General features: G+C 39.4%; 1 protein-coding gene across 2 annotated transcripts in view; it reads left to right on the top strand.

Annotated features, from left to right (window-relative positions):
- LOC117423072 (presenilin-associated rhomboid-like protein, mitochondrial) overlaps nucleotides 1-17,160 on the top strand; it is a 39,795-nt gene that overhangs the window by 12,133 nt on the left and 10,502 nt on the right. The window contains exons 1-5 of one of the 2 annotated variants that reach the window (XM_034038482.3): nucleotides 2,695-2,894; nucleotides 7,825-8,026; nucleotides 11,844-11,984; nucleotides 16,055-16,103; nucleotides 16,937-17,032. In XM_034038482.3, the coding sequence (XP_033894373.2) occupies nucleotides 2,806-2,894; nucleotides 7,825-8,026; nucleotides 11,844-11,984; nucleotides 16,055-16,103; nucleotides 16,937-17,032 (577 nt within the window). In that variant the 5' untranslated portion in view covers nucleotides 2,695-2,805. Of the gene's footprint in view, nucleotides 1-2,694; nucleotides 2,895-7,824; nucleotides 8,027-11,843; nucleotides 11,985-16,054; nucleotides 16,104-16,936; nucleotides 17,033-17,160 lie in introns of those variants that run through there. The other variant, XM_058990039.1, reaches the window with a different exon arrangement.

Below are 17,160 nucleotides of genomic sequence, written 5' to 3'. Positions count from 1 at the left end.
CTTATTCCTTAACACAAGCAGGCTTGGCAGGATGTTAGCAAACTCCCCGGTAATATTTAGGCTTGTCTTTTTTATTATTGAGGTTTTACAGTCGCGTGGTAAATAAAACGATATGGCACCTCGTGTGATTAATGTCACAATCGGATATGTATCACAATAGGCACCACACTATACATACGGTGTCACGACACATTGCTTTATATGTGTAATAAGAGCATTAATCAGCAACAATGACGACTGGATTTCAGGGTTGTATTTCAGTTGCACATGTTGCTTTTCAGGGTGCTAGAATTCAGAAGGCTGAACCAGGAACGTCTTGTGACAGGTGAACTGTATACTGTGTACTGCGCTTGCCCTGGCTGTGCAAATGATTTTTGCTCAGAAAACAAGGACACGCCCACGTGAAAGGGATATGATGTACAGAGTTTGGCCATTAAAGTTCTTTTTAATATAGTTTTTTTTTTCACAATTCAGCAAATGTATGTGACTTTAACTGATGAGCAACAAACTTTTAGACATATACGATTGTGTGGGTGAACTGCAGTTTGTCTTGTTCGTAGTGATTTGTGCAGTAGTCCATCACCGCATTGACAGCGTACCATTTTCTGGCCTTAAACGGATACACGTACCACATTCTGACGATGTACCACTTTCTGATCCTACACCAGTCCTAATTAACATGCTTATATTTATTGATGCCTGTGACAGGGTGACCGATGGTCTGACGTCAGGCAGAAGCAGGAAGGAAAACAAACCAGTACTGCAGAGTAACGTAAGTGACGCGGCGCGTCTTTTTATTTTTAAATCACAAAAATAAAATAAATATTTAAACAAAAAACACTTGCTCACAGAACAAAATAAAAGGGTAAACAAAAATAACTCTCGAACACAAAATAACACGGTCAGGCTGGGCATAATAGCCTTGACTGATCCTTTGTCTTTTTTAAAAAAAATTCTGTCTCTGTCTCTGTCTCTGTCTCTGTCTCTGTCTCTGCTCTCTCACACCCACCTTGAGTGCCGAGAGCTGCAGGCTTTTTATATCATGGCCGAGGGGTTTAACAAATTAGTAAATCATCCTATTACCCCTTGGCCACAATCTGCACAGGTTTATGAATTATGTTGTGGATGAGGCTACCCATCCACGCTAAACAAAACAATCGGCTACGCCATCAAAATACAAAACAATACCAAAACATACGGCGCTCGCCGTCATATAAATAATCAATAAAGCATAAAACAAAACAAATACAAAAGCACACTGCACAGGGGCGGAGGGGAGACCCCGATCTAAAATAAAATAAAAAAAACAATGTACAGGGCTGCTCGCCCTGTTACAATGCCACTAGTCCGTTTCCAATGAACTAAATAAACTTCTATGCTATATATATATATATATATATATATATATATATATATATATATATATATATATATATATATAATCAACAAAAGGCAACAGATTGAACAGATAAACATGAACAGGTGCATTGTTATTGGCCCTCAGCCAACCAGAGCCCCCTATACAGTCCTTTCCCCTCTCGGGTGCTGTCCAGTGTGAAGTCACAGACCCGACTGAGCGCTTCACTGAACAGTTCTGTAAGCGTCCTTTCGTGGGCTTGGATGAAGGCTACTAGCACCACCCTGCAGGTCCAGCGTGCATAACAACAGAACATTAACAGAACATAAACAATCAATCACAGAACACGCGCATACACACACACACATAAACAGAACATAGTCCAGCGGCCACGCCCCCCTGCTCGTGCCACTGTTCTGACTGAGAGCTCTCAGCTGTCACTCTCTCTGGCAGAAACACAACACAGATGCTCACTGTTAAAATAGCTTGTCTTTAACCCAGGATTTGCATAGGGTCAGCAGTGTGGAGTAGTGGTTAGGGCTCTGGACTCTTGACCGGAGGGTTGTGGGTTTAATCCCAGGTGGGGACACTGCTGCTGTACCCTTGAGCAAGGTACTTTACCTAGATTGCTCCAGTAAAAACCCAACTGTATAAATCGGTAATTGTATGTAAAAATAATGTGATATCTTGTAACAATTGTAAGTCACCTGGATAAGGACGTCTGCTAATAAATAAATAATAATAATAATAATAATAATAATAATAATAATAATAATAATAATAATATCACAGGAGAGTAGAAATGATTAAACTCTGTATCTCTTATATGAGAAGTGGGTAAATGCTATATTGCCCAAATTAAAAGTGGGTAAACACCGTTTACCTGCGTATCCCCTCAACTACACTACGGGTGTTACAGGTTTAAAAGTGTTTTTAATTTGTCATTTTTCTTAAGAAGTGCTAATAGTGGGCCTCAGGTTAAAAAGTTTAGGGACCCCTGCTTTAACCATTCCTTGCTGCCCTCTTGAGGAGTATTTACAAACTGCATCTGTCTTTTTCAAACCTCAACAGATTATTTCTGTCATAATAATATTCCATGATTTGGAAGTTTGTGGATGTATTAATTTTATTTCGATAATAATAATAATAATAATAATAATAATAATAATAATTTAAGATTTTAAAAACATATACAGAAGAAACAGTCAAATAAATTATAGATACTGTAATAAAAAAGCGAAATACGATTATATAAAAACACAACATAGATGCGCACCACATGCCCAAGCAAGAGATTAGCTTTATCCATAGAAAGCAATTCTCCAAGACGACCGCTAGGTGTCTCTGTGGGAATCGTCCTCCCGAGTTCACACGGAGAATGTCTGCTACACTCTAGCACTGACCCGGTAGCGGATCTCTGTCTGTCAGCAGAGCTGGGTTTCAGAAACATGGCGTGGAGGAGCAGTGTGTGGAGCTGTAGAGGGTTTGGGGTACGCAGTAATGTGAACTTCCTCGCCTCGAAACTGCGGGGACACAGGTCAGCATGATTTAAACTCTTTCAATCACAACCTGCCGCCCGAGTTTCGGGGAGCTGCTAAAATAACACCATCAGCACAGCGTGAGAGACAAGCTGACCTTATGCAATCAAATGTGTACAGCATAAGACATCCAGGGATAGCACTTTGTGGGTACTAACTTTGCTTTGTCCATAGTAAGCAAGGGATTTGGGGTAATTAAAATACAATTTGTGAATGTGTTCAAATGCGCTATTAATATTACTTGACATTTCTCAAAATAATAATGTTGCCGCACTTTACCTGTTCCGTTACATTTGGGTCTCCTGTCACATTTAGCTGGGAATTTAAAGGAAGATCGGGAAGCTGGGATGATTGCCTACAATAAATCCTCCATACACTAGATGGCAATGCCTAGTTTCTGTCAATGCCAAAGAACACTACAGCTACCGAACTCACTTTTTAAAAGATACAACAAAAATTTAAGAGATACAACAAAAAGGTAGCGTGCATGCCAAAGCTGTTGCATGAAGTCAATTGAAATTAAGTACGCGTTAGAGCCGCACTTCATTCAATTCGATAAACCAATTGGTTTCATACTGGCGACCCGAAGGCGTATCGCACTTACTCGAAATGTGTCTTAAATAGAATCGCATCGTAGACAAATGATGACATGGTTATTGTAAAGAAAAACTCCGTGATTTGAGAACAGTAGCCTACTTCATATAGTGAATAACAATTTACCGCAACAAAAAAAGTGGATGGTTCCTGTATGTAGAAAAGGATACATTAAAACCATAATTTAATACATTTTCATTAAACTAAAATCGTTTACTAATATTGTGCGGAAAATAACTTTTGAGTTTAAAGTGTTACCGCAAATGTCAATACTAGAATGTGTATCCTACACGAGAAAAGAGCTACATTATTAAAACTTGCAACTTAAATATGTTTTAGAAAACCTTTATAAATATTTTTCGGGAGTAAAACCATTTACCTCAACCGCCAGTCTTGAAAGTCTCTGAGAAAGACGTTAATTTTGAGAGTCTCTTAAGGTGTTTGAATGTCGGTTTAAGGTTGGTCAACACAAACAGCGTTTTTAAGTAGCCTCGTTATACATGCTTTATGATTTTATTTTATTGTATCACCAATATGTGTTTTCTTTATACACAAGTACACATACATTTAATTGTGAAGGTTGAAAAACCAAATTTATCATCTCAATTGAAGACGTGCAGCTAAGATAAGTCGGTTGGCTCAGCGGTGGTCAAACACCTTTCGCCAACCGTGATGATTAGCCAACCAAGCCAACCTTATACCAGCGTTGGCCCAATGTCGTGTGCTGTCTGGGTTAGGAAGAGCTTAACTATTTTCTTACGAACTTTCTTAAGTTTTGTCTTAAGAAGACTTTCAAGAATACGGCCCCTGGCTCGCTGCTCCTCTGTGGGCTCTGCCATGATTGATTAGCATTGTGGGATACACGATACCGTTTAGCATATTATTTGTATTTGTGTAAATAAATATATAAATAAATAAAAAGCGAAATAAATAAATAAATGTTGAAAAATAAATACATGGACATTTATTTATTCGTTTATGTATTTATTTCCATTTTATTTATTTCTATATTTATCTATTCATTTATTTCTATATGTATTCATTCATTTATTAATTTCACTTAATGTTCTATGTCTCTATTCATAAAAATCTAAACTGTCTCAAATACTGTGTACCTTGTACGGATAATAAATATAAATATTTAAAATATATAAATGGTGAAAAAATCCTATAGGAAATTGTATATTAATCTTTCAGAAATTAAAATAATTCATATAGGAACTTTTAAAATTATTCCTCGCAGGATTCGCTGACGACAAAAACTATTAACAAAATCATCTTCAAAAGAGAAGCTTATGCAGCAAAAGATACCGTGTCATGTTGTATTTTGATTCTCTAAGTCTTACGTTATAACGATCATAGCTGGTGCAACCCGTGAAAAGCTAGTAATGTGTTTTGTCAAAGTTAGTAAAGACATACGCTTTAACAAAGCTAAGTAAGAACTTACGCACAGCTCAGCTGGTGCAACCCATCCCAAAAGAGCTTTCATCAAAAGATCATTGATCATTCTTACTCAAATCAACTCAACTTTTACTTGCACGCTGTATTTGTAATGAACTGTCATAGTTACACAGTAGCCCCCCCAAAAAAAAGAAAACTCATGGTGATATTCAGAGTGGAATCTTTTGCTTTCAAAAAACTGAATAAATTCTTAGTCTTTGTAATTTCTAGTAGTGCAATCAGTACCCTAATTTCTTGTTAATTATCCTATAGGCATTTATCAACGATAATCAATGCATGGATGTTTTATTTTTCAAAATAAAGAACAAACATTATTTATATATATATATATATATATATATATATATATTTTAACAGAAGATCCAATAACTAAAAACACTGTTGTGCATAAGTTAATCAAAAAGGCACAACTTATATTCAAATTATTACACTTCTGATTATAAAAAAAGAAATACAAAGGACTTGAGTTTTTAACAACTGAAAAGAATATGCGTGCATCCGCCCGCATCAGAAGTCCTTTTAACATTGTAATAATAATAAAAAAGTACTATACTTTAACAGAAGTCATTTCGATCTGAACTGTGGTTGTTCAAACTGGGTTCTAATTTGATGCATCGAAATTTAAGGACAGATGATCAATAATCAATGCATCGATTCACTGTTGCATCCCTAGTAATTTCATTTCTAAACAAGTATATTTATTACATTACACAGTAGCAATTCAATACTACCAAATTCCGAGATTCTAAATTCACAACAAAATCAATTTTATTGCTAATTACTGCTGCAAATCTAGTCCCTTTTCTGCCTAAGAAACTGCATCTTCTCTCTTTGATTTCCACTTTCCATCTCGCTCTATCTCTATCTCTATGCTATTCTCCAGGGTCCAATCTGCAAACCAGGCCCTTCCTGTATGAAAACATTACATATCTCAATATTTATATTTATTAAATGGTTATTTCATAGAATCTGTTTTTTTTAAATGTAAAATTTCTTACCGTTTAATATGACATGTATTAGTTCTTTATATTTCTTTTCGTATTGCAGTTTCTGCTTGGATCATTAGTGTGCCGTGATTAATAGATACTGGGACATCATTTCAGCCACTTTCTACTATTAAACAAGACTCATACATTTTATATTGGAAAGCCTAAAGGTGATGCAGTGTGTTAAATGTCCTATCTTTTGACTGCGTGCAATAAGTGAAGCCCACTGCATCACCCATAAGCTTGCTCACCTTTTCACAGATAATCAGCTTTTCTGAGTTTTGCTTTGAAGCTGCCCTGATTGCAGAAACAGGAATTTCCTTCTGAAGTAGTTATTAAGTGGGGTAAATTAGTAATCCAGGTAGGCAAACCCTTTGTTTCTCTGAATAGTTGTATTTCCAAATGCCCATTTAGCATGCTGTAAACTGAAAGGAACCTGTTACAAAATGTGTGAATTGCATGATGAAATTACCTGCCAATTCTATTATTTTCAATCTACTCAGTTTTTCGGTACCAATCAGTGATCATGAGAAAGTGTCTTCTGACAATCTGAATTAGATAACTACACATTTTCCGAAGGCTAATTTCTTTACTGATGCTGGTTGGAGTTTATTTCTTTGAGTCAACAGTATAGGCTGGGTCAAGCTGTAATAAGATTAAATCGTATTCCTGTTCTGATCAAACAAAATGCTGTCATTCATTGACTTATAAAAGGAACACTATTTAATCTTCCTTAATATAAGCATAAGCATTAGCCTATGTAAAATGCTGAGAGAAGTTTCCAGATTGTCAGGAGACGCTTTCTCATCATTGACTGGTACTGAAAAACGTATTGTTGATTGGTTCCTTAAAAACGTATCATTGATTGGTACTGAGTGTGGACAAAAACAAGCTTAACAATGTCAATAGGGTGCATTGCACCATGGGGGAGCCAGGACAACACTGTCAATTTTGGAGGGACTACCATCTCTATAATATAAGCGGTGCAATCTGCAGTCCTCACATCTGATGGTTCCTCGTGAATACAGAAGTGCACTGTGCATCAGTCTGTCTGTCAGATCTGCTTCCTTAGCCATCATCACTGAAACAGACTTGCAACTGGAAGATGCTTTTATATATTCAGTAAAACAAAATAAGTTCCAAAGCTACAATACAACTGAACGGGGCCATTCCTGCCAAGTTCTAGATTCATGTAAATGTGACAGATAGACACGGCACCTCCTTATACCCAGATTAAAAACATAAAGAAAAATTACGAACAAGAGGAGCCATTCTGCCCATCGGTGCTCTTTCAGGTTCGTAGTAGCAGATTAGTCCCACATTTTTATCAAGACAAAACTTGGAGTACCCAGTGATTCAGTATCAGAGGCTTGCTAACCCATTCCATATCCTCTGTACTTAACGTTTAATAACCTGTGATAAAGAATACCCTTTAGCATGTTTCATCACAATTACAAGCTGTTCTCTACCGATGAAAAAAGTGTGAAATGTCGTCGCCGTATACCAACAGATTGACAGAATTTCCTTAGCACGTTTGATCACAGTTAGATAAACGTCTCTCATACTCCCAGAAGGGATACAAACACTGCTGCAAATACATACGGCCCAGTATGTATGTATCTGAGTTTAGGATTTAGCCTTAATATAGTAATTTAGTTAATTCCGAATGGGCTATTTGTTGTGATTGTTGCTCCCTTGTCTTTCTTTTTTGCCCTGCTTTAAAAGCATATAGTACTGAAGTGCATGAGTGCTGTATGAAATTGTTATCGTGTTGATTAAAGTGCAGAGACTGGAGTGGCACTATTTAGCACTATTGATTATAGTCACAGTTGATGGAATGCGTTTAGATACACTTGTGGGCGTAATATATTGCTGGTCATTCCCTCAGATTCACCTTCTACACAGAGCAGAGGTGTGGTTTCAAGAAAGCTCCCAAGAAGAATGAGCCGCGGAAGGTGGAGGAAGTGGGGAGGAGAGAGATGGAGAGTGCGGGTCGGAGCAAGGGACCCTCTCCCCTGGCAGAGCCGGTCCCCACAGCACCCCCCCGCTCTTTCGGCAGGCTCCTCAAGCCCCTGGTCTTCACTGTTGCGGTAGGTTCCCTCCTCTCTTTCATTCAGCTAGACAGGGCTGGCCCACTGATGTGTGGCTCCAAAATACGAAATCTGATTAAGAGGGTGTAACAGGGGAGACCTGGACTGACTATCTGGCACATGCGTATTGCTGCAGGTAGAGGGCAGCAGTCTCCTATGATCCGCCTGTCAGTCATGGCGATGACACGGAGAGGTGGGGAAGTGTGTGTGTGTGCTTTCCCTCTCTCTGAGTGGCTGAGAGGGGGGCCTTGGGAGATTGCTCGGCCCTTAAAAATGGTGCTTTAGGTGCACTCGGGTGGCCGGATTGGGGAACACACCGTGACCCTGACCGCAGACGTCAGGTGTAAAAAAAAGGAGGAAAACGAGGCAAGTCTGGCTGAGGATAACAGCCGGCCTGGAAATAATTAAAAGTGAAATCAAAATACGTAGCTACACACCCAAGGGGACGGGGTTAGTTATACAGGGAACTCCGGCCATCCCAGTGTAAAGCAAGCGAGCGTAGGACGGAGGCTCATGCTGACCGGCTTAGCAGCAGTGGGGGCACTGCGTAAGCAGAAATTTTGTTTGTAGTTTTATTACTGTGTTTTATTTTCCCTTTTTCTTTCACCTTTGGTTTTCATTATTATTTACGAGCACTTGTGCCCTTGCTTGTGTACCTGTTGTGGTACAAGCCGTGGTGCTGGTTACTGTCGCCAGTATCCAGTCGACGGACAACACCGCCATCTCCTGGACGCAATAAATCAGTGCGCCTGAGCGGCGTTTCAAATAAAATACTGTCTCCTGGTGTCAGTGAGTTGCCCACCACCTTCCCACAGAGGGTAATGACTGTTGGAATGTCTTAATGAAACAAAATTGCTTTCTAAAATGCTTTCACAACAAACAAATATTAAAGCAGTGTCTCAGTCTTTTTTTTTTTACTTTTCCCTTTTTATGATGTCTGTAATCATAAGAGAGTTGTAGATCAGCTAAAGTGTCTTTTTATAAGATCCAGCGCCATCTAGTCACCATCGCCCGCTTTGATAAAGTTTCCTTTTGTTTTGCTGCCAGCTACAGTGCCTTGCGAAAGTATTCGGCCCCCTTGAACTTTGCGACCTTTTGCCACATTTCAGGCTTCAAACATAAAGATATGAAACTGTAATTTTTTGTGAAGAATCAACAACAAGTGGGACACAATCATGAAGTGGAACGAAATTTATTGGATATTTCAAACTTTTTTAACAAATAAAAAACTGAAAAATTGGGCGTGCAAAATTATTCAGCCCCTTTACTTTCAGTGCAGCAAACTCTCTCCAGAAGTTCAGTGAGGATCTCTGAATGAGCCAATGTTGACCTAAATGACTAATGATGATAAATAGAATCCACCTGTGTGTAATCAAGTCTCCGTATAAATGCACCTGCACTGTGATAGTCTCAGAGGTCCGTTTAAAGCGCAGAGAGCATCATGAAGAACAAGGAACACACCAGGCAGGTCCGAGATACTGTTGTGGAGAAGTTTAAAGCCGGATTTGGATACAAAAAGATTTCCCAAGCTTTAAACATCCCAAGGAGCACTGTGCAAGCGATAATATTGAAATGGAAGGAGTATCAGACCACTGCAAATCTACCAAGACCTGGCCGTCCCTCTAAACTTTCAGCTCATACAAGGAGAAGACTGATCAGAGATGCAGCCAAGAGGCCCATGATCACTCTGGATGAACTGCAGAGATCTACAGCTGAGGTGGGAGACTCTGTCCATAGGACAACAATCAGTCGTATACTGCACAAATCTGGCCTTTATGGAAGAGTGGCAAGAAGAAAGCCATTTCTTAAAGATATCCATAAAAAGTGTCGTTTACAGTTTGCCACAAGCCACCTGGGAGACACACCAAACATGTGGAAGAAGGTGCTCTGGTCAGATGAAACCAAAATCGAACTTTTTGGCAACAATGCAAAACGTTATGTTTGGCGCAAAAGCAACACAGCTCATCACCCTGAACACACCATCCCCACTGTCAAACATGGTGGTGGCAGCATCATGGTTTGGGCCTGCTTTTCTTCAGCAGGGACAGGGAAGATGGTTAAAATTGATGGGAAGATGGATGGAGCCAAATACAGGACCATTCTGGAAGAAAACCTGATGGAGTCTGCAAAAGACCTGAGACTGGGACGGAGATTTGTCTTCCAACAAGACAATGATCCAAAACATAAAGCAAAATCTACAATGGAATGGTTCACAAATAAACATATCCAGGTGTTAGAATGGCCAAGTCAAAGTCCAGACCTGAATCCAATCGAGAATCTGTGGAAAGAACTGAAAACTGCTGTTCACAAATGCTCTCCATCCAACCTCACTGAGCTCGAGCTGTTTTGCAAGGAGGAATGTGCAAAAATTTCAGTCTCTCGATGTGCAAAACTGATAGAGACATACCCCAAGCGACTTACAGCTGTAATCGCAGCAAAAGGTGGCGCTACAAAGTATTAACTTAAGGGGGCTGAATAATTTTGCACGCCCAATTTTTCAGTTTTTTATTTGTTAAAAAAGTTTGAAATATCCAATAAATTTCGTTCCACTTCATGATTGTGTCCCACTTGTTGTTGATTCTTCACAAAAAATTACAGTTTCATATCTTTATGTTTGAAGCCTGAAATGTGGCAAAAGGTCGCAAAGTTCAAGGGGGCCGAATACTTTCGCAAGGCACTGTAGGTAAAACCAATGCTTTAAATCTGTCTGTTGATGGAACCATGCTTGAGTTCAGATCTAAGATGAAAAATTTGGGTGGGAGTTTCGTTCCTCGGTTAACTTTTGAATCGCATGTGCTGAATACTGTCAAGGTTTCTTTTTTTCACCTTGGAAATATTGCCAGACTGCGTCCCATGTAGCTGAAAAACTGGTTCATGCTTTTGTTTTCTCCAGGATTGATTACTGTAATGCCCTGCTCGCTGGGGTGTCTAATAGCATCCTCACTAAAATTCAATTTGTTCAAAACTCTGCAGCCAGAATTTTGTCTCGGCCCCGCTCAAGAGATCACATCATTCCTGTCTTGGAGGCCTTGCACTAGCTGCCTATCAGATTCAGAATTGATTTTAAAATTTTAATGCTGACATATAAGGCTCTTCATGGGCTAGCTCCGACTTATCTGTCAGATCTTTTATCTTTTTACACTCCCACTCGCAACCTCCGCTCTGCTGATCTCAGACTGCTGTGTGTCTCGCCTGCTCGCCTGCGCTCTATGGGCGACAGGGCATTCTGTTGCTATGCCCCCAAATTATGGAACTCAATTCCACTAGAGATCAGGGACTTAGCTTCTTTTGAGTGTTTTTAAAGCTAATTTAAATACTTACTTTTTTAGAAAGGTGTTTTTATGATTTTTATGATTGTTTTATTTCCTTGTGCTTTTTTTATGTATAATCTGTTTATTTATTGCTGTACTATTAATCGTGAAGCGCTCTGAGATGACTGCTTTTAAGGGCGCTATACAAAATAAAGTTTATTATTATTATTATTATTATTATTATTATTATTATTATTATTATTATTATTAATATTATGTGCTAATTCTATAGGGTGATGCAAGACTTGTGGCCATAGCTGTACAGGTTAGTTGTGTCCAGCACAGCAGCACTCTGACCTTTCAACAGTGACTCCTCGTTCACCTTTCTACCAACAAGAGCAATGACTGCTGATTGTGGGGAAACATAATGATCTCAGAAAGAAGATCACAACAGAGGCGTAGAGAACCGTACAGAACTTCCATAATAGAATATTAAGAAATTAGAAACCAAATACGAGGGCGATCACGCTGTGTGAGCTGAAAGGATGTGACCCGGTCTCTGTTAGTTTACAGGCTGCTCGTTCGGCACCGCAGCGATCTGGCAGTATGAGTCTCTCAAGTCTCGGGTCCAGAGCTACTTCGACGAGGAGAGAGCGGACTGGCTGGAGAAACTGCGCCCCCAGAAAGAAGGGGACATTAGGAAGCAGGTCAGTGCAATGTTAAGGAGATGTCGCTATCCTCCAAGTATATGGACAGGGAACTAAATATCTTGATACTTCGATCATACTCTCATCTTTTTTTTTTAGTGAGTAACTTGTGTCACAAGTTCAATGGTATCACAAATGTAATCCATTTTTTAAGAATGCGGAATTGCTAAACCATTTGTTGCTTACTTACTAAATGCTTTTGTCTCCCTGAACAGATATTTAATGAGTAAGCTGTCCCACAAACATTGTCCATTTAGTATCCCTGGTGCGTTTTTTTTTTTTAAACTTTGGTAATCCAAATTCTGCATTTGATCGGGATTATATTATGAAATTGGTTTTTCAAAACATTAACATGCGATCGAGATAGCTGTAATCCGGATTTCGCTTTGGTAATCAAATCACATTTTTAATTGTGATGAAATGTTGTAATTGGGTTTTTCAGAATTTAAAGAGGAGATCAGGATTACTTGTATCCAAAATATCAGGATCATTTTATCCTGCTGCGATGGATTTCACTTTTAAGTAATCATAGAACATATAGATTTTGTTTGAATTTTGATAGAAAACACACTTTCCAGATAGATAGTGTTGTAATACACGTTTCACATATTTAAGTTTTGTATTCATGCTGTCAAATTAACAACGTGTGGCTTTGTTTGCCATTTATTTCCATGATGTCTAACACACTTTTTATTTTATTTTTTTAAACATCTGTGTGCTGTGTGGGGATAAAGACATATCTTAAATGTGAATCATCAATAGAGGATCCTTCTAGAAGTAGTTCTTTACAATGACATCCCTCACTGCCTGTGACAAGGATGACAGAGGTTTGAGACTCAGAGACAGTTTAAACGTTCAAAAGAAAGCTTTTTAATAAACAAAAAAAACAAAATAAACTGGCACGAGGGCCAAACAAAAAGGTTTCAAAACACAAAATACACAAAAACAAAACTTACAACAAAAATACGGCTTCCAGGCTGGGCGTTGCCTTCACTGGTTTGCAAAACAAACAGAAAAACAGCACACACAAAAACACTCTTGCTTCTCCTTCTAGAACTCTCTCCCCTGGCTTTTATCCCCTGTGGCTCCAGCCACATTCTCACATGTTTTCCTGGCAGGGAGGAATTTAACCCCCTCCCTGCCAGTCCCAACCACGTTCATAAAGATGGGGCAGTCCCCCGTCACACTGCCCATCCAGCAAGTCCATCCTCTTGTGGTTCTGCTAAAGGGGCATCATGGTGTCCTGCCTGAGGCTTCAGCAGGTCGGTGCTCAAATACTCACCTTCAATGGCTGGTACATTGCGATTTGATAGTGATAGTGTGCAAAACAGTGCAGGCTATAATTAAGTTGTGTGCTCGTAGCGGTTCCATATGCAGGTATTTCAGACAAGCGAGTCGTCTCTTAAGCACCATGTTGATGCATTCTATTGTACATCTCACTTTAGTTATTTAATTTCTGCTACGTAAATAAAATAGATTATTTGCATGCTTTATATGTGCAGTAACATAAAAGTGAATAAAACATAAGAAATAAATAAACCTGTCTATTAATACTCATCATTAAGGTTGCGATTTTGTCACAGATGTCTCGGAAATCGCGAAAAATGTGAATAAAAAAAAAAAGTCTGAATTCTTGAAAATGGATGTAAAAACACAGATGAATGTTGCAGATGAATGCAATACTTCAAGCACAGACAGCTTAAAACTGGGCAGCTTCACTATTTGCTGTACGAAGGAAGCATTGTGTCACAGCCGTTTTTACTGCGCAGTGATCGCAGCTGTTCACCTTTTAAATACAGACTGCATTCGTGAAGTTGGATACATTTACATATAAGTAGATGTGCTGAGTTTGTACTGCTGTACAAGAGGATTAAAGAAAATCTAAAGCGATGTCGTTGGTACATCCGTCCTCTCAACCAACAGAACCCGAAAGGGAGAATTTCAAACATTATTCAGAGAGATGCGGGTATGTGACGGTGAGAAATAGTTGAAGTATTTTAGAATGAAAGGTGAAAGGTTTGACGTCTGTTAAGGCAAGATTGTAGATTATGCAATTCAAACTTTTCACACAGGGTCAGAGACCCTCAACTAGCCAAAACTACGTTACTTGGTGAACTTTCCGTGAATTCTTGTTTTTTTGCCACACCTCATCCATGAAATGTACTAAAAATTACCTTGTCAAAATCATAGCCTTACTCATAATTATCACAGGTCTTTTTATTTTTCTTTTTATATATACACCCACCCCTCGTTATATCGCCCCTCGTTATACTGTGGATTCGGATATATCGCGGTCGTGGAGTTGGCTCCCCATTTTTACTGCGCATGCCTTAGCTGCAATATACATATGCACTTAGAATTACTGTTTGTTTTGTTTCGTACTGCACATTACAAACAAAAATATACATAATTAAAAACAAAGCATTAACATCATACTGTTATCATATACACATGCATTGCACAATAACACAAAGAAAATTAAATATCTACTTGCTGAAGCGGTTTTTATTTTAGCCAGCGAGGTGTTCACTTGTGGCAGCAGCAAAGCACTCGTCAGCTCCCTGGCAACAAGCCTGTTAGTGGATTCTTTCAATGAAAAGGGTTTAGGCATTTGAGAAAGGAGAGGAAAGAGGAAATTAATTGGAGACTGAAGTTGATGAGAAGCAATTACCCTCTGCTGTACGAATGAAAACGGTGTGCTGGTTTTTATACGAAAAATGAGAAAAAGCGGGTTGTGTAGAGGATTTATACTGGACCCTTACGCCCCGGATAAAACGAGGGCGTGGTTGTACAGTATTTGTTATTCGCCTATTTGTTTTTCTATGGGTCTCTCGCTGTATCACAGCCCTCGATATATAGCGGATTTATATTGGACCCCGACACCCGCGACATATCGAGTGGGTGGAGTATATAAAAGTTAGGCTATATCATAAATAATGGCCTATTTAAAAAAAAAAATGTTTATACACTATTAAGAACTACTTCAAAAAACAAATTTCGGAATCGTGATTATTTGTAATCTGGATAAATGTAATCCAGCAGTGACATTTTCTGAAAAACCGGATCAAAACGATCGAAATAAAAGTTATCTTGATCACAAAATATAGGATTACAAAATCTGGATCACTTTGATCCAGATTACAAGTTTTGAAAAACCGACCCCAGGAGATTAATTGCAGTTGGGACATTTTGATATTTATTTCATAACCCTCCAAAAATGTTGGTCTGCAATGAAGAATGTCAGACTGGTGCCACACTAAGTCATCAGAATCTCCATAGCATTATGAAGGGGGCCTGAGTGGTTTCATTCAGGATGTATTCCTCTGTATCAATACTTGTTTGGTAGGAGTGTGTGTACGCACAAGTAGAATACATGGGGGACAACGCACAACATCATATATCAATGATCACATTTCAAATGCAGGAAATCCAGCTGCATCCACTTTAATCTGTCTCTTCCATAAGTACAAAAACATTTTCATTTTTTTCTATGTGCATATATTGGTCACACCAACTTTAAATCATAAACTCTGAAGTCAAGTACACGTGTTTGTTATGGTCGGTGTTCTAGTTTTACTTCATCTCAGGTTTAAATTCTGAGGTAATATATATAAGTTTTACCGCTGCACTAAGTACTTTTGAGAGAGACTGCTGGTGAACAGTGTTGAAAGTTTGGGTGGAAAAAGCAAAGTTGTTGACCCTCGGATTGTATAGATGTCTCTCTCTCTCGCTCTCGCTCGCTCCTCTCTCACGCTCCTCTCTCTCCTCTCTCGCTTTCGCTCGCTCGCTGTCTCTCTCGCACGCTCTTTTCCCTCTCGCTGTCTCTCTCTGTCTCTCTCTTGCTCTCTCACTCTCTCGCTCCCTCATTGTATCTTTCTCCCTCTTTCTCTGTCTGTGTGCCCGCTGCAGTCATGGAGAGGCAGGCACTCAGTGTTTGTGGTCCCAGTTAGAGAGTGTGTGTGTCAGGTTAACCCTGGGCCTCACTTTGTGCCTTACAGACTGAGGACTGGGGTCAGCTGTCTGAATTCCAGAAACGAGTCATTGTTGTCATTGTTGTTGTTGTATTTCAGGTAAACCGCTGGTGGAATAGCCTGAGTGAGGGTCAGCGGACTGTCACAGGTAGGTGCTCTCGATTCTAGTGACTTCAGAGAGGTCACAGTGATATTTAATACTGGGACCCGGACTTATTTCAGATCACATGTGTAAACAAAACCCAAAACATCTTTTTATTGCAATTGTGTTTTCTAACAGTAGATGGTGGAGGCTGTGTGGTCCAGTGGTTAAAGAAAAGGGCTTGTAACCATGAGGTCCCCGGTTCAAATCCCACCTCAGCCACTGACTCATTGTGTGACCCAGAGCAAGTCACTTAACCTCCTTGTGCTCTGTCTTTCGGGTGAGACGTAGTTATAAGTGACTCTGCAGCTGATGCATAGTTCACACACCCTAGTCTCTGTAAGTCGCCGTGGATAAAGGCGTCTGCTAAATAAAATAAACAGTTGTAGATTCTAAGTAGTAAATCAGTCTGAGTGATTCTGAGTTCTGTTGCTCCCATATTGACTTATATTCAAGTTTCTTTAAATCGTGTCACAATATAACCTTTCAACTCTGTTAGTTCTGTCTCTTCTACATTTATATGGACAGAGAGATGAGAGTTCATGTTTGAATGAATATAGGAGTTCTGGAAGCCCCAGGACTTTGGATTGTCCAGACAAGCTCAAAGCCAGGTATGAGTCTATACTAGAGCAACACAACCCAGAACATCATAGAATGATTGCAAGCACCCTGCAATAGTAAGGGAGGTATAAGAAGCATTTCAAATGGCATTTGAAGACAAGACTGGTTTGGATGAAATGAACAACAAATGCCCCTCCCAGTCAATTTGCAGTGTGGTGTATAATTGTGTTGATTTCCTGACCCTGCTTGTTTAGTTATCTCTCTCTCCCTTTCTGTAGGGATCATTGCTGCCAATGTGCTGGTGTTCTGTCTGTGGAGGGTGCCTTCAATGCAGCGGACCATGATGAGATACTTCACCTCCAACCCTGCTGCCAGTCAGTCAAATACATGACCTTTTAAAACTGCAGTAAACTAAAGATTACCCTCCTTATAAAGCACTCCTAGCACCCTGCTGGGGATGCAGATCCCTGGTGGCAGGGGTATAGTGGAGGCACACTTTATA

Source organism: Acipenser ruthenus, chromosome 17, assembly GCF_902713425.1.
Source record: "Acipenser ruthenus chromosome 17, fAciRut3.2 maternal haplotype, whole genome shotgun sequence".
NCBI classification, from domain to species: Eukaryota; Metazoa; Chordata; class Actinopteri; order Acipenseriformes; family Acipenseridae; genus Acipenser; species Acipenser ruthenus.
This window is presented reverse-complemented; position numbering and strand designations above follow the sequence as displayed.